Consider the following 18,982-nt stretch of genomic DNA (forward strand, 5'->3'; position numbering starts at 1 on the left):
TTAATTTTTCTGTAGCTGCTTCTGAAATGTTTTCTGCGCTTTTGGTTTTCAGCAATTGCATTGTGATACGGATTTCACGAAATTTATCCTGTTTGTGGTTTTCTCAGCTCCTTGAATCTGTAGGACCATTAATTTGTTAACTATACTTTAAAATCGGAGAAGGCAATGGCAACCCACTCCAGTACTCTTGCCTGGAAAATCCCAAGGACGGGGGAGCCTGATAGGCTGCAGTCCATGAGGTTGCTAGGAGTCGGACACGACTGAGTGACTTCCCTTTCACTTTTCACTTTCATGCATTGGAGAAGGAAATGGCAGCCCACTCCAGTACTCTTGCCTGGAAAATCCCAGGGACAGGGGAGCCTGGTGGGCTGCCGTCTCTGGGGTCACACAGAGTCAGACACGACTGAAGCGACTTAGCAGCAGCAGCAGAATACTTTAAAATTTTATTTTTATAAAGGGTACTCTAGGGTTTATAATATGTATATTAGCTTATCAGATTCTACTTTTAAGTAGTGTTCTACCACTTTACACATAGTGTCAGAAACTCAGAATAGTATTCCTGCATTTCCCTCTTTTTTCCTTTGTGCTTATATCATATCTTGTATGCTATGAAGAGCATAATACATTGTTACAGTTTTAGTTTGGACAGTTAATCATCATTTACTGGGAGGGAAAATGAGAAATGACACCTTGAGTATTTACTCATATATCAACCATTTCTATGGTTGATCATTCATCTATAGAAATCATTCATCATTCATCTATAGAAATCCAGATTCTGTCTAGTCTTAAGAGTAATTTTTATTCAGTTTAAAGAACTTTTTGGGTTATTTTTTATAGGGCACGTCGTCAATGATATATCCTCTCTTCTTTTTTTTCCTTTGTCAAAAAAAGATTTTACTCACTTTCACTTTTGGAAAATATTTTGTGGGATATAGACTTCTACTTTGATAGTCACTTTTTAGTATAGAGTGCTTCTCATTAATTTAAAAGTGTAACTTCCTTGTCTTCCCCCTTCCTTGGTTTCTGTTGAGAGTCAACTGGCATTCTTAGTTTTGCTCTTCTGCTGGTTCATCTTTATCACTTCATGCTGTTCCTTGGCCTGGGTTTATTTCTTTATTTTGCCCTGTTTTATATCATTGATCTTCTTGGTTTTATGGGTTTGTAAAGATGTCATTATTTCTGTCTGCCACTGGCATACTTCTGAAACTCTTATCATATTAGATTAGGCTACTTGATATGGTTATACAGGTCCCTGATATTCTGTTAATTGTTTTTCATTGTTTTTGTTTGTTTGTGTGCTTCATTTTGAATAGTTTCTATTTTTGTGCTTTAAATTAATTGTTCTTTTTTCCCGTAGTGTTTACTCTTGTGTTAATTCTATTCAGTGTATTTTTCATTTCCAGGGATTCTTTTTGAGCCTTTTCTTAAATCTCATGTTCATATTTTTTCTAACACTATTGAACATATTTGAGTGGATTTACAGTAGCTTTTGAAGCACTCTCTTCTTTTAATTCTATCTTCTTTTTTATTCCTGTGTCTCTGTTGATTGGTTTTTCTTCTTGTTATGGATTGTATTTTCTTTGGCCTCTATGCTTGTTAATTTTTTAATGCATTTTGAATATTGTATGTTTTTACTCTGTTGGCTGCTGGGAACTTTGCTGTATTCCTTTAAAGAATGTTGGACTTTGTACTAGCATGGGGTTAAGCTTCAAGTGTAAATATTTTGGGAGATTGCTTCTGAGGTCTGTTAGAGTGGATCCAGAGTAACTTTTAGTTGATGGCTAATGTAATCTAGTATTTCATTCCTTTACATCCAATATTACATTTCCTTTTCAGGACCTAATGCCTCTTATACTATGAGGTCTATCTTCTGTGGCTGTTGGGAGCTCAGATTGTTCCCAGCCCTGTGTGAGATCCAGGAATTGTTCAGTCTACTGGTTTCTGGTGGTTCTTTCCATGGCTTTAAGTAGTTTTCTCTTATGCACATGCAAATCAGTACTCAGCAAAAACTTGGAACACTCCCGCGATCTCTTGAGCATCCACTCTGTAGAAACCACATATCTGGTATTATTTCCAATGAATTCTAGCTTGTAGGACTGTTCTTTTTTTTTTTTTCCCATTTTAATTGGAGGCTAATTAGGTTTAATTACTTTACAATATTGTGGTGGTTTTGCCATACATTGATATGAATCAGCCATGGGTGTACATGTGTTCCCCATCCTGAACCCCACTCCCACCTCTTTCACCATCCCATCCCTCAGGGTCATCCCAGTGCACCAGCCCTGAGCTCATGCATCGAACCTGGACTGGCAATCTGTTTCACATATGATAGTATACATGTTTCAATGCTATTCTCTCAAATCATCCCACCCTTGTCTTCTCCACAGAATCCAAAAGACTGTTCTATACATCTGTGTCTCTTTTGCTGTCTTGCGTATAGGGTAATCGTTACCATCTTTCTAAATTCCATATATATGCGTTAGTATACTGTATTGGTGTTTTTCTTTCTAACTTACTTCACTCTGTATAATAGGCTCCAGTTTCATCCACCTCATTAGAACTGATTCAAATGTATTCTTTTTAATGGCTGAGTAATACTCCATTGTGTAAATGTACCACAGCTTTCTTATCCATTTGTCTGCTGATGGACATCTAGGTTGCTTCCATGTCCTAGCTATTGTAAACAGTGCTGTGATGAACCTTGGGGTACACGTGTCTCTTTCAGTTCTGGTTTCCTTGGTGTGTATGCCCAGCAGTGGGATTGCTGGGTCATAAAGGCAGTTCTATTTCCAGTTTTTTAAGATATCTCCACACTGTTCTCCATAGTGGCTGTACTAGTTTGCATTCCCACCAAGAGTGTAAGAGGGTTCCCTTTTCTCCACACCCACTTCAGCATTTATTGTTTGTAGACTTTTGCATAGCAGCCATTCTGACCCACGTGAGATGGTACCTCATTGTGGTTTGATTTGCATTTCTCTGATAATGAGTGATGTTGAGCATCTTTTCATGTGTTTGTTAGCCGTCTGTATGTCTTCTTTGGAGAAATGTCTGTTTAGTTCTTAGGCCCAGTTTTTGATTGGATTGTTTATTTTTCTGGAATTGGGCTGCAAGAGTTGCTTGTATATTTTTGAGATTAATTCTTTGTCAGTTGTTTCATTTGCTATTATTTTATCCCATTCTGAAGGCTATCTTTTCACCTTGCTTATGGTTTCCTTCATTGTGCAAAAGCTTTTAGGTTTAATTAGGTCCCATTTGTTTATTTTTGCTTTTATTTCCATTACTCTGGAAGGTGGATAATAGAGGATCCTGCTGTGATTTATGTCAGAGAGTGTTTGCCTATGTTTTCCTCTAGGAGTTTTATAGTTTCTGGTCTTACATTTAGGTCTTTAATCTGTTTTGAGTTTATTTTTGTGTATGGTGTTAGAAAGTGTTCTAGTTTCATTCTTTCACAAGTGGTTGACCAGTTTTCCCAGCACCACTTGTTAAAGAGATTGTCTCTTCTCATTGTATATTCTTGCCTCCTTTGTCAAAGATAAGTAGGACTCTTCTTTTCAAATGCTGATCTTTGTTTTCTCAACCTGGTAGGATCACCAGAATCTATTTGCAATCAAATCCCGCTTCTTGCTCAGTGGTGAGAAATTTCCCCTCAGCGTATGTTTCAGCAATCACAGGGCTCACCTTGTTTCTCTTTTCTTTAAAACGATAATTCTGTGCTGCTTGTTATCCAGTATCATTTTTAATATTTTCTTCTGCTTTTTAAGTTGTTTATGGCAGGTTGTTAAATGCTATCTAAATATTTCCATCATAACCTGATAAAGAACTCCTGGTATATATAAGTCATTTTTGCTTTTTACTTTTTCAAAATTATTCTGTTGCTTCATGTATTTGTGTATTTTTTGTCTCTCTTCTCTTTAATGAATCAGTGTTTCATTTTTAATAAATTGGGAATATGATAGAGCACATTACAGAATTAGAAACAAAATTCATTCATATGCAAATAACATCAATCATAAGCAAATACTTTTTCTGAAATGACGTATTTTGTTACTTTAAATGTTTATTGAGACAAAAATGATTTTTTACTATGTGCACATTTCCAAATGCGAAAATAATAAAATAAAATGAGAATGTAATCTTAATTTTACATTTCAAGTTAATCACCTATGTCTGAACAAAATTATTTTCATAATTTTTCATCTGAAACTACCATATCACCATTTCTTATTTGAACTGCTGGTGACTAAACCTTCAGAGATTCTGCAGGGGTATTTAGTAACTCACTTTGGTGTGTCATACCTCTTACACTTTTAAATAGATTTTTAAAAAATATTTAATGAGTATTTGAGTGCAGATGGTGATTGCAGCCATGAAATTAAAAGACGCTTACTCCTTGGAAGGAAAGTTATGACCAACCTAGAGAGCATATTCAAAAGCAGAGACATTACTTTGCCAAGAAAGGTCTGTCTAGTGAAGGCTATGGTTTTTCCAGTAGTCATGTATGGATGTGAGAGTTGGACTGTGAAGAAAGCTGAGTGCCGAAGAATTGATGCTTTTGAGCTGTGGTGTTGGAGAAGATTCTTGAGAGTCCCTTGGACTGCAAGGAGATCCACCCAGTCCATTCTGAAGGAGATCAGTCCTGAGTGTTCTTTGGAAGGAATGATGCTAAAGCTGAAACTTCAGTACTTTGGCCACCCCTTGCGAAGAGTTGACTCCCTGGAAAAGACTCTGATGCTGGGAGGGATTGGGGGCAGGAGGGAAAGGGGACGACAGAGGATGAGCTGGCTGGATGGCATCACCGACTCGATGGACGTGAGTCTGAGTGAACTCCAGGAGTTGGTGATGGACAGGGAGGCCTGGCGTGCTGCAGTTCATGGGGTTGCAAAGAGTCAGACACGACTGAGTGACTGAACTGAACTGAACTGAGTGCAATAGTGTGTTTCATGATGAACTTTCCATTACTAGTAGGGTGATATATTTTTTTCCATTTAAATTTTAATTTGAGAAAATTGTAAGTTCACATACACTTGTAAGAAGAAACAGAGTGATCATATATATCCTTTATGCAGTTCTCCTTGGTGGTAAACATCTTGCAAAAATATAGTACAGAATCACAACCTGGATATTAACATTGATACAATCCACTGATGTTGTTCAGATTTCTCCAGTTTCATTAGAACTCATTTGCTTGTGCATGTATGTAGCGTGTGTAGATGTGTGTGTATATTTAGTTCTGGGCGGTTTTATTGCATGTTGTCTCATGTATCTACCACTGCACTGTCTGTCAACACAAGAATCCTTCACATTATCTTTTTTAGACCACACCTACTTCCCTTACGGTTCAGTGGTAAAGAAGCCTCTTGCAGCCCAGGAAATACGGGTTTGATCCCTGAGTCGGGAAGATTCCCTAGAGAAGGAAATGGCAACCCACTCCAGTATTCTTGTCTGGAGAATCCCATGGACAGGGGAACCTGGTGGGCTACAGTCCTTGGGGTTGCAAAAGAGTGAGATACAACTGAGTGACTAAACAACAACAACATTATCTCCCTAATACCTTGTTCCTTTCCCCTCCCATCCTAACCCTTGACAATCACTCATCTGTTCTTTATGTAATCTTACAATTTTAAGAGTGTCATAAGTGGATCATTTAAGGTAACTTCAGTATGTTAGTGCCTAAGTCTGCTATTTTATTATTTTTGTTTGTTTCCTGTTTCCTGTGCCTCTGTTTCTCTTCACTTGTTTCTCATAGGTTAACTTAAGAAGTTTTAGAATTCAGTCTTGATTTATTTATAGTGTGTGTGAGTGTATTTCTCTGTGTACTTTTCTTAGAGAGTGTTCTGGGTATTAGAATATACGTAAGTGACTTGTCTGTTTTCTGGTATCAACGTTTTACCACATCAAGTGAAACGTGGAAACTTTGCTTTCATTTACACCCCTCACTTTCCCCACTTCTAAATATCATTGTCACAAGTGTCAGATGACGTTATAGGTTTTGTTTCCTTCGTCAGATATTATTTGTAAGCCGCAAAGAGGAGAGTTTATTGTGTGTAGTCACATATCTGCTTTATTTGTTGTTCTTTCCTGATGTTATCTTTTCATTCGTCTGAAGAATTTTCTTAAGCCATTCTTTAAGGAGAGGGCCACAGATTTCAAAGTATTTTAGTTTAGTTTTTTTTTTTAAACTAAATTTTTTTTTGACTGTGTCACATGGCATGTATGATCTTAGTTCCCCGACCAGAAATTGAGCCCGCACCACCTGCAGGGGAAACATTGAAGTGCTGAGTCTTAAGTACTCAGCTGCCAGGGAAGTCTGCATATTTATTATGTCTTATACACAGTTTGGATGTTTTCAGCCACGATTTTTAAAAATAGCTCTTTCAGCTCCGTTCCCTTTTTTCTCTTCTTGTGGGATTCCAGTGGTACAAATGTTGGACCAATTGTTATTGTCCCAAAGGTTTCTTAGACTGTTGATTTTTTTTGTTTGTTTGTTTGTTTGTTTATTTTCCCTGGTGTTCAGATTGGGTAAATTTTACTGCTATATCCTCAAGTTTACTGATTCTATCTGTCATTTCTACTATTGAATCTGTGCAGTTAACTCATATTTGTTACTGTATTTTCTTTTCTTCCTTCCTTTCCTCATTGCTTGCCTCCCTCCCTTCCTTCTTTCCTTCCTTTGTCTCCTCACCCTTTTTTTGGCTGAGATTTGTTGTTTCAAGAGAACTTGTAGTTGCTTGTTGTATCATGGCTGCTTTAAAATTCTTGTTAGATAATTTCAACATCTCAGAGTTAGTGTCGCTTGACTGATCTGGTTCCCAACATGACAGGTGATTTTTTTTTTAATTAGTATCTTGGACATTTTGGCTTTTATATCGGGAGTCTTTGAGTCTGTCTTAAATCTTCTATTTTAGTAGGTTAGTCACTCTGTTTAGGTTTAGCATTAAGATCTTGTGGTGGGAGCTTCTTTTCCAATCTCAGGCCTTTGGGGAAAGTAGAACTCTTTCCCTGTCTGCTTATTATAAGCAGTGTTTGGTGAATCCCTCTTGCTGGGCTCCTAGTGTCATCTGGGGTTATCCATGGGGGTTCCTCTTCAATTTGCGGAAGGAATAAGCCTACCTGAGTTGCTTCTTATTGCTGAGTTATGGGTTGAGAAATGCTGGGCTGACTGGCCTTCTTTTGTTGGCTCAGAGGTAATGAGATATCCATCCTATAGTCTCGGAGGCCCTAAGAGTCAGTGTTCCTCCTTACACCTTTCATATTTCTCCTGTGGTTTTCTTTGGGACTGTTTACTGGGTTTGTTAGTGGGAAGGAGAGGGAGAAATTAGTCTACACCAACTTTAAACATTTGGTGTGTTAATTTTTTAAACTCTAAATTTCCTTAGTTGTAAAGAAAGGATAGCAATAGTAAACTTTCAAAGCTTTCATACTATCAAATGAACTAGTGAGATACTCCCTGAGACATAATATATACTCTGTAGATAATGGTGCTATAGCTGATTGCCAGGTTGCTTATTGCATCATTATTTTTAAGAACAAACTAAAACACTAATGAGTCACTATGTAGGATTATTTAAATAAGTTATCATCAGTACAATAGAATTTAGCTAATGAAAGTGAAAGTAATAAATGGGATGTGAAAAGATGCCCCAGATGTTTTGTTAAGTGAAAATATATTTGTAAAATTGCATGATTTTTTTGGTATAAATATTTATAGGTATCTATGTACATGTAAGCCATATATATTTGTCTTGTCTATTGTAATAAAATATTCAGAACTGTAGTTTCACAATATTCTGAACATAACAATTTGTGAAAAATACCTCTAGATAGTGGGCTAGGGGAGAAGGTAACATGCACTGTTGCATTATATACCTCTTTATTGCCACAATATTTTTTAATAAGTGGTTTTATCTTTTATTAAAAAGAGAATGAATAAAAATATGAAAACCTTCAATTTGGTGCTATATATATACACACAGATATATATATAGCTTTAATAAGTAGTTGAAGAATATTAAAAGAATGCCCATTAGTTACAAGAATACTGAGAAATTTCTTTAAATATGCTTAGTTTTCTCTGAGTAAAATTGGCTTTAACAAATCCTTCTGATACTTCTTTTATGACTGTTTTTATGATTGATGATGGAGAGGGCAATGGCACCCCACTCCAGTACTCTTGCCTGGAAAATCCCATGGACGGAGGATCCTGGCAGGCTGCAGTCCAGGGGGTCGCTAAGAGTCGAGCAGGACTGAGCGACTTCACTTTCTCTTTTCACTTTCCTGCATTGGAGAAGGAAATGGCAACCCACTCTGGTGTTCTTGCCTGGAGAATCCCAGGGACGGGGGAGCCTGGTGGGCTGCCGTCTATGGGATTGCACAGAGTCGGACACAACTGAAGTGACTTAGCAGTAGCATGATTGATGAAGTATGATATTCTTAACTACCTTAAAATTGTGTGAATGTGAAGAATTTTTAAGCATCACTTTTATTTTCTGTTACTTGCTTTGAGTATTTCAATGAGCTGTCTAGAATGCCTAAGTTTAGGTGACAAAGTTAGAGAGAAGATGCAAGTGTGATATGATTGGATATTTAAAGACATAACAGATTTCTGTATGGTTGCTCTTTATAATCTAAATTCCTTTACGGCCAAAAGATATGTAGTTTTTCATTTGCATATTCATAAAAGCATTTCTTGCATATGATTAGAACTTGTTTCAGTGAATTTGCTATAGAAATGAGAGTCCCTTCTAGATATATCAAGTAGAATGGGACTTAAAATAGGGAGTTAATTACAGTAGTACTAGAGACATCAAAATGAGGGAATTAGTCAGAAATCTGGAGCTGCTGCATAGCCGGGCTGGAACTTAGGACCACGTTTGTAGGTGAGCTGCTTCCTGTAGATGCCGCTTCTGCCACTGAGCAAGTGCTGCGCCTGCCTCTGTTGCTGTAAAACCACCACTTCCATTGCCCAGTAGCACCTACCTGTTCCTACTGCTCGAGAAGAAAGAAAGTAGAATGTCTTTCTTCCATTTGCCTTCTGTTCTCTCCCATGTACTTTCATTACTGGAAACTGATGGTAACACAGCTGTCAAATGAGTCTTGGAAATTTAATTTTTAGGTTTTTATCAGTAATACAAAGGACTCTTAGAAGGGATAGTGAGACTCATAACCAAGAGATAAAAGACTAGCGCAGTGCGAAAAATTGTTAAGACAAGAGTCTTATCTTTTTAGTCTTTGTAATGTCAGTGACTACCTCAGCCTGTAACATAATAACCGCTCATAAACTTTTATTAAATCTTTCTTTTTTCAGGGTTATTTACAGATACAGAGATATATGTGAGAATAAGGTTTAGTTTTTTCTTGCATATACAAAAAATTAGATATTTTCAATATTTCAAAGTTTAATTAAAATCTACAAAGAGACCAGTTTTAATCACCTTTGGTCTTTAGCACCCAACATAGTAACTAGCACATATTTAATACTTTAAATTATTATTAGATATACTTTACTCATAAAATGTGGTATTAGAATGAACTCGTTGGTAGTTTGGTGGTATATTAGTTTTTTAAAAATACTATTTAAGTTCACATTTTATCTTCTTTCTCTTATAGCATCAAACACTTGGCTTGTTCCGGAAACTAAAGGAGCTATTGTTCAAGGGGGATATGGCCATACCAGTGTGTATGATGAAATAACAAAGTCCATTTATGTTCATGGAGGCTATAAAGCATTGCCAGGCAACAAATATGGATTGGTAGATGACCTTTATAAGTATGAAGTTAACCCAAAGACTTGGTGAGTAGATTGGGCTGAAGTATGATGGGAAAATTGGGCACTGTTCTATTTTATATTTGTATAATAGTGGTGTGTATTAAATATTTTCAAGGAGGTATTCTTGACTTTTTTCCATCTTAATTTCGACTAATGATAGTCTATTATGTAGCAGAGGCACTACATAATACATTTTCTCTGTAGCCATCTTTACTGTAAATGATTGACTTTGCAGTGTCTTCCAGTCCTATAGACAGTCTTGTTCTGTATAAATCACTCATAAGTGCTGATACTGTGTGCAGTTCAGAAGAGCAGTTTTCTTACCAATATATCTTTGAGTTTTGACATTATCTGTACTGGGATTTGTTCTTCTTTACACTCATATTTTATTGTCAGTTGTAAATTTTGAAAGCATTTGTTCAGTTTCATCGTCTAATTTCCTGTGAAATACAAAGCTGTGACATTTAGGTAAATTTTCTTTTATTGTTGTTATAAATAATACTACAATGTACATCTTGAAGCAGTCATTTTACATAAGCAAGAGTTTCTCTAGGGTGCATCTCTAGAAGTGAAATTGCTGTATCTGAGGATATTTACATCCTCAACTTTAGGACACATTTAGCAAGCCTAATTGCTGTTTGAGTCACTGTGATAACGTACCACTTCCTCCAGCAGGGTGTGAGTGTTCTTGTTTCTTCATAGTCCCACCGATACTTAATAATTATGAGGATATTTTCCTTTTGCCAGTGCAATGGATGTGAATGGTATCCTACTGATATTTTAATGTGCATATCCTGATTGATATAGTGAATAAGCATATTTTTATGTGTTCATTTGCACTTGTGTTTTTTGTTTAGTGAATTGCTTATTCACAGCCATAATTTTTTCTTATGTTTAAAATGTTAATTTTTCATTTATTGATTTTTCTATGTATGAGTTTTATTGACCAATATGCTATTTTTATTTAAAGTTTTTATTATATTTGGAAAATTTTCAGCAATTATTTCTTTTTAAAAGTTTTAGTTGAAGTATAATTGATTTACAGTGGTGTGTTAGTTTTACGTGTACAGCAAAGTGAAGCATATATTCACTCTTTTTTTAGATTCTTTTTGTTGTACTCATTTTCTTTTCTAAGATCTGGAAAGAGACCAGTGTTTTGTTCTAAGATACTAAACATTCTTTTAAACTTACATGAAATTAACTATATGTTTAAATGAAATACAGTTTTCCACTGAATTGTGATTTGTTCTGTCCCCTTCACTTTCACACATATATTCTAATTTTTACTTTACTTGAAAAAAAAAGAAAGACAGAATTAAAGAAAATGAAGACTTTTCCTTTGAGTAGCTTTGCTAATTAATTTTTTTTTTTTTTTAGTTTAAATAAAGTGCAGTATTTTATTTTAGTAGATAGGCTACTTTGCTGAACTTTTAGAAGATGTGTATTTGGAGAAATTATTTTTCAGTGGTGAAGTTAATTATTCTGGACTATAATTTCCACTTAGAAAAATTAGAAATTACCTCTTTTTAAGGCATGAGAGGACTATAAAGACAGTAAGAATATGTTGGTCAAGATTTAGGAGAGGTAAATGACAAAGGAGGTATGACTGGCATTTTGTACAACTGTTGTTCTTGAAACAATTGTGAGTCCTGAAAGCTTCCTGAGAAACTGAGCAGAACTTTTGTCAATCAATATGGAGGACCAAGTTGTATTTCTAGGTGTGCCAAGGAAGAGAGGTTTTTATTAATGATGTAGTCTGGTCCCTGAAGTTCTAAACCTAAGAGTGAGGATAAGATTATCTTTGAAACATCATGCTTTTTGATTGGATTATGGTGATCTGCCCATGGCCTAAATTGGTGACAGAGAAAAGTAAATCCTCTCTTGAGTAAAATAGTATCATACAGAGGCTCAAATTAGTTCATTTACAATATATGTTGCAAAACAAAAAATAGTAAGTCTTAGAAAAAGAAAAGCCATGAAAAAAAACCCAGCCATTTGAAATATACCAATAGGATAATGGTGGTTTCATAAAGAAACTATAAAATAATTAGGATTTTATGATCGAGGAATTACAGGTAGGAAAATATTGACAGACAGCTGCAAACTTATACTAACTTGATTACTAAGTAATCAAGTAGAAATTATAGAATTGGAAAATTGATTATTAACAAATTCTAGTCAAGGCTATGGTTTTTCCTGTGGTCATGTATGGATGTGAGAGTTGGACTGTGAAGAAGGCTGAGTGCCGAAGAATTGATGCTTTTGAACTGTGGTGTTGGAGAAGACTCTTGAGAGTCCCTTGGACTGCAAGGAGATCCATCCTGTCTATTCTGAAGGAGATCAGCCCTGGGATTTCTTTGGAAGGAATGATGCTAAAGCTGAAACTCCAGTACTTTTTGTGAAGAGTTGACTCATTGGAAAAGACTCTGATGCTGGGAGGGATTGGGGGCAGGAGGAGAAGGGGACGACAGAGGATGAGATGGCTGGATGGCATCACTGACTCGATGGACGTGCGTCTGGGTAAACTCTGGGAGTTGTTGATGGACAGGGAGGCCTGGCGTGCTGCAATTCATGGGGTTACAAAGAGTCAGACACAACTGAGCGACTGAACTGAACTGAACTGAACACAGGTTAGACATAGCTGAGGGGGAGGTTAGTGAAACAGAAGATGGATCATATTGAAATAAAGAAAGACAAAGAATGAAAAATAAAAGAGGAAAAGAAATATGAGGGACATGTGGAAGTATTGTAACATGCATGTGATTGAAGTCCAGAAGAGGATCGAGAAAATAATGTAGAGCACTATTTGAAGTCTGAAGTGCCTGAGAATTTTTAAGACAAAAGATGTCCACATACAAATTGTGTATGAGTATGGAGGGGTGAGTACAAAAAACATACACTTAGAAATATCATTGCAAAATTGATGAAAACCCAAATAGAATGAGAAAAGCCACCAGAGGGGAAAAAGACATATTCTCTTTAAAGGAGCAACACTAAGACTGACAAATGATATTTTTTTAATTGGAAAAATGGAATCTAGAAGGCATGGTGTCTTCAAATAGCTGAAGGAAGATAATCATCTGTCCAAAATTACCCAGTGAAAAACCCTTAAAAAATGAAAGCAAAGAATAGACTTTTCAGAAAAACAAGAATTGAATTTGACAATAGCAGATCTGTAATACAGAAAATACTGAATAAATAAAGAAAATTCTATTGAAGTAGAATAAAAATAATCCTGGATACTGGAGGGAATAGAGAAATGGAAAGGGTAAATCTTAAGTGATTATTTATTGTAAAATAGTATAATGGTAATTATAAAAAAGCCCTCCGTGTCCAACAAGTGAATAGAGGGAAAAATGAGAAGACTACTTAATGCATTTGGAAGAAAACAAGAAAGGAATGGAAAGGGAGCAGAATAAAATTGGGACAAATATAAAGGAAGATGGTTTAATGGTAATTGCTTCCCTGGTGGCTCAGAGACTCTGGTTTGATCCCTGGGTCGGGAAGATCCCCTGGAGAAGGAAATAGCAACCCACTCCACTACTCTTGCCCAGAAAATTCCATGGACGGAGGAGCCTGGTAGGCTACAGTCCATGGGGTTGCAAAGAGTCGGACACGACTGAGCGACTTCACTTTCACTTTCATAATGGTAATAGAGGCTTAAATACATCAAAATTTAAACGCTTGTTAATAGCAGCATATAACTCGGGAAGAAGGGTAAATGTTGTTCAGTATTTCTAAGGTCTTCATATTATATGGGAATTAATTAGAAAACTAATTTAAAGTGGACATAATTAGTTAAGGATTTATATTATAATCATTAGGTAACAAAAAAGCACTCTATGTCCAACAAGTGAAGAGAGGGAAGAATAAGAAGACTACTTAATGCATTTGAAAGAAAACAAGAAAGAAATGGAAAGGGAACAAAATAAAATTGGGACAGATATAAAGGAAGATGGTTTAATTAACTCCAAATATGTCATAATTACACTAAAAGTGAAGAAGGAAATATTCCAATTACACTAAATGTAAGAGACTAAATATTCCAATCAAAAGCTAAAGATTTTTAGACTGGGTATAAAAATTAAAGCCTATCCATATGCTTCTTAGAAAATATACAAAAAGTATAAAGGTATTTAGAGCAATTGAAAGTAAAGGGTGGAAGACAGGTACATATTATGCAATCACGAAACAAAAGAATGTTGGTATAATTGTACTCAGTTCAGTTCAGTTCAGTCGCTCAGTCATGTCTGACTCTTTGCGACCCCATGAACCACAGCACACCAGGCCTCCCTGTCCATCACCAACTCCTGAAGTCCACCCAGACCCATGTCCATCGAGTCGGTGATGCCATCCGACCATCTCATCCTCTGTCGTCCCCTTCTCCTCCTGCCCCCAATCCCTCCCAGTATCAGGGTCTTTTCCAATGAGTCAGCTCTTCGCATCAGGTGGCCAAAGTATTGGAGTTTCAGCTTCAATATCAGTCCTTCCAATAAACACCCAGGACTGATCTCCTTTAGGATGGACTGGTTGGATCTCCTTGTTCCAAGGGACTCTCAAGAGTCTTCTCCAACACCACAATTCAAAAGCATCAATTCTTTGGCGCTCAGCTTTCTTTATAGTCCAACTCTCACATCCATACATGACCACAGGAAAAACCATAGCCTTGACTAGAAGGACCTTTGTTGGCAAAATAATGTCTCTGCTTTTGAATATGCTATCTAGGTTGGTCATAACTTTCCTTCTAAGGAGTAAGCGTCTTTTAATTTCATGGCTGCAGTCACCATCTGCAGTGATTTTGGAGCCCCAAAAAATAAAGTCTGACACTGTTTCCACTGTTTCCCCACCTGTTTCCCATGAAGCGATGGGACCAGATGCCATGATCTTCGTTTTCTGAATGTTGAGCTTTAAGCCAACTTTTTCACTCTCCTCTTTCACTTTCATCAAGAGGCTTTTGAGTTCCTCTTTACTTTCTGCCATAAAGGTGGTATCATCTGTATATCTGAGGTTATTGATATTTCTTCCGGCAATCTTGATTCCAGCTTGTGCTTCCTCCAGCCCAGCGTTTCTCATGATGTACTCTGCATATAAGTTAAATAAGCATGGTGACAATATACAGCCTTGATGTACTCCTTTTCCTATTTGGAACCAGTCTGTTGTTCCATGTCCAGTTCTAACTGTTGCTTCCTGACTTGCATACAGTTTTCTCAAGAGGAGGGTCAGGTGGTCTGGTATCCCCATCTGTTTCAGAATTTTCTACTATCAGACCAATAAGAATTTAAGTCAGGCATATGCCTGGAAAATATAATAGTTCTGAATTTAAATGTACCTTATAACTCTATGTTAAGTAAAGCAAAACTGACAGAAGATGGGACAAATCATAGTATGATGTTTTAAACCCAGTTATTTTGGTAACTGTTAGTTCTTGAACACTAAAAGCCAGTAAAGATAGAAAAGATTTGAAAAGCTCAATTTATAATTTTGGAGTTTTTTTTACCAAAAAAACCCAAAATATGAGTGCATATTATCTTATGACTGCAAGAATATATGTTGTTTTCAAGTACCCAAGGACCATTTTTCTAAAATTTACCTTATACTGGGTTTTAATGCAAGTCTAAAGAAATTTAAAAAGAATGAAATCATGCGAAGTAATTAACCACAATGAAATAAATAAAAAGTAACTAGAAAAGGATGTCTGTAATTAATAAACTCCTTAAAATTGGTTAACTAAATTATGCAGAAAATTAGAAAACATTTGTACTGAATAATAGTACAAGATGATTATGATGCTGTCAAGTAAAGACATTTATAACTTTAAATGCATTTATTAGAAAATACTTTAAAAAGCCTGAAAATCAGTGGTCTAAGCTTAACCTCAAGAAGTCAGACTATAAGCAGGAGATTAATCTCAAAGAAAGAATAAAATGAATAAATGTAGAGTAAGACAATAGGAGATAGAGCACAAATTAGTGTGAAATAGAAAACAAACATGTGATAGAGATACAGCCATCAAAAATCAGCAAAGTTGGTTGTTTGTGGAGGTAGATCCCCACCCAGATTTAGAAACAGAGATCACAGTTGGCCTTCTGTATGTGTGGATTCAACCAATCATGGATTGAAGATATTAAAAAAAAGTTCGAAAAAGCAAACAGAACTTGAATTTGTCAGGCACCAGCAGCTACTTGCATAGCATTTACATTGTGTTTACAGCAGTTTACATAGCATTTACATTGTATTAGGTGTTATAAGTAATCTAGAAATGACTTAGATTATACAGGAGGATGTATATAGGTCATATGCCATTTTATGTAAGGATCTTGAACATCTGTGGATTTTGGAATTGGCGAGGCTTCTGGAACCAATTTCCCACAGATACTGAGGGATGGCTGTGTACTCAAATAACCAATTTTCAGAATGAAAACGGACATTATGGACATTATAGACATTAAATGATAATACATGAACATGATAAGCAACTGTATGAGAGTAACTTTAAAAACATTAAATGAGCCATGTCAAATATCTAGAAAAATGAAACTTACTAGAATTGATGCATGAAGAGACAGAAAATTGGAATAATCTTATAACAAAGAAGTAGAGTCTATGCTTGAAATCCTCTTCCATTAAAGAAACAAACACAAAGCAAGACAAAATAAAACCCCAAACTCTCCAGGCCCAGATAACTTTATTAGTGAATGTGCCCAGATATTTAAGAAGTATATATTTAAGAAATAACACCAGTCATTCACACACTTTCAGAGAACAGAAATAATTATTTTGCAGTTTTATGGAGTAGCAAAACCTTGAGACAAACATATGAAAAACATATTACAGCTAAGGAAATTATAGTGTTATCTTTTTTCATTAAAATAGATAAAAAATCAGGTGAATCCAACAATTTATGGAAAGAATAATACATTATTTGGGTTCACTTTAAGAATAAAAGATTAAATAAAATTTCATGAAAGAATAATTAACACATTAAAAGAATAAAGAAATAAAGGCATATATTTTTCTCAAACAATACATAGGATGTTTAGAAAAAATTTAACTTATATTCATGAAGAACCTCTAATGCAGTAGGAATAGAAGTAAACTATTCATGTAATAAAAGAAAAACTTTATTGCAAACATTAGAGTGTATTGTTGAAAAATTTCCCTTTAAAGTTAGGAATGAACAAGAGTGGTTACTGTCACTGTTTCTATTCACTATTGTATTGGAATATCCAGACAGTGCAATAATATAATTAAAGTAAAAGGGAATACAAAATATAAAAGATACATAGGTAATAGTTTGCTTGACATAAGGTCAATATAAAGAAAATATAATTCTGTATACCAAGAACAATTGGAAAATGATAATTTAAAATTAATATAAGATCAGGATGTCAAAAACATGAGAAGTAAATGTCATGACATATATGCAGGATCTTTACATAGAAAATTCAAAAACCTTGTGAGAAATTGAAGGCCTACATAAATGGAAGATACAGGGTTGGCCAAAAAGTTCATTTGGGCTTTTCCATAAGATCCTACAGAAAAACCCCAGTGAACTTTTTGATCAACCCAATGTATTATGATAATTAGTTGAAATACTCAGTATTATAGAGATATCTATTCTGTCCAAATTGATCTTTAGATTTAATGTAATCCCAAAACACAATTGCAGAAAGTAATATTTTCTTTTAGAAATTGACATGCCTATTTTAAAATTTGAAAATTCAAAGGATCAATCATAGCTAAAACTAGCTTTTAGAAGAACAAAGCTGAAAGTCTTCTTTTCTAGATTTCATGAATGTGAAGCTACAGTAATTAAGTATTGCTGCAAAGATAGAGACATAAACCATTATAGCAAATAGGAATTCCCCAGATAGACCTACACATTTATCAGAACTTTATAACATGGGGCTTTCCTGATGGCTCAGTGGGTAAAGAATCTTCCTGCAATGCAGGAGATACTGGAGGCGTGGGTTCAGTCCCTGGGTTGGGAAGATCCCCTCCACTCCATTGTTCTTGCCTGAAAAATCCCATAGACAGAGGGACTTGGAGGGTCGCAAAGAGTCGAACACGACTAAGCGACTAAGTACAGACTAGAGTATAACACAGTCGGCACTAGACAGTTGTTTTTCAATAAATGATTCTGGGTCAATGGCTATACAGTTGAAATAAACTAATCTGGGGCCCTGTTTTACATCTCATACACAAAAATTAGTTTCAGATCAATGTAAATCTAGATGTAGAGTACAAAATAATAAATATTGTAGACGATGACAGATAAATGTCTTTGTTTTTATTGGTAAAGAAAGGCTTTAAAAATAGAATTTAAACAGTATTCTCAATAAAGGAAAAATGATAAACTGAACTATATACATGTAAAAATATCACTAAGAAACTGAAAAGGTAAACTGCATTGTAGGAGGTACTGGCAATACATAAAGTCAACAAAGGTCACTTTTCCTGAATATATAGAGAAGTACTACAAATCAACAAGAAAGTGTCAGACAACTCAGTAGAAAATGGGGAAGCAACTTGAACAAAAATATATCCAAATGACAAAAACACATACTAAAAACTGCTCAACCTCAATTACCACAAGGTAATTTAAGATAACATTCAGATACCACTACACATCCACCTAAACGGTTAAAATTTATAAGGTTGTTTATCCAAGTGTGTGTAAGCTGATAGAAGCATTCTGAAAAACTTGTTGACAGTTTCTGCTAAATTTGAATACATTCATACACATATGTAATATATGTATCCTATGAAATAGTTTTATAGCTATATATTCAACAAATGTATTATATACGCAAATATAGTATACAAATATACTATATACAAATATATATAAATATTGTGGGCTTCCCTGGTAGCTCAGAGGGTATAGAATCCGCCTGCAATGTGGGAGACCTGGGTTCGATCCCTGGGTTGGAAAGATCCCCTTGGAGAAGGGAATGGCTACCCATTCCAGTATTCTGGCCTGGAGAATTCCATGGACAGAGGAGCGTGGCAGGCTACAGTCCATGGGGTTGCAAACAGTTGGACACAACTGAGTGACCCTCACTCTTTCATAAATACAGTATATGTAAATATAAATATAGTATACAAATACACTATATTTCAGACACTCATTATGCAGAGAAATTGTCAAGGATAAACAGCACCAATGGCATGTTCATCAGTATTTTGTAGAATACTGTTAACTAATAACAT

The 18,982-nt window shown here is 35.5% G+C and overlaps 1 protein-coding gene across 1 annotated transcript in view; it reads left to right on the forward strand.

The window, feature by feature from the left end:
- Positions 1–18,982, forward strand: part of ATRNL1 (attractin like 1) — an 802,696-nt gene that overhangs the window by 101,515 nt on the left and 682,199 nt on the right. Inside the window, exon 9 of the mRNA XM_055559801.1 lies at positions 9,610–9,793. Within this exon, the coding sequence (XP_055415776.1) occupies positions 9,610–9,793 (184 nt within the window). The remainder of the gene's footprint in view (positions 1–9,609; positions 9,794–18,982) is intronic.

Source organism: Bubalus kerabau, chromosome 22 (genome assembly GCF_029407905.1).
Source record: "Bubalus kerabau isolate K-KA32 ecotype Philippines breed swamp buffalo chromosome 22, PCC_UOA_SB_1v2, whole genome shotgun sequence".
Lineage (NCBI taxonomy): Eukaryota > Metazoa > Chordata > Mammalia > Artiodactyla > Bovidae > Bubalus > Bubalus kerabau.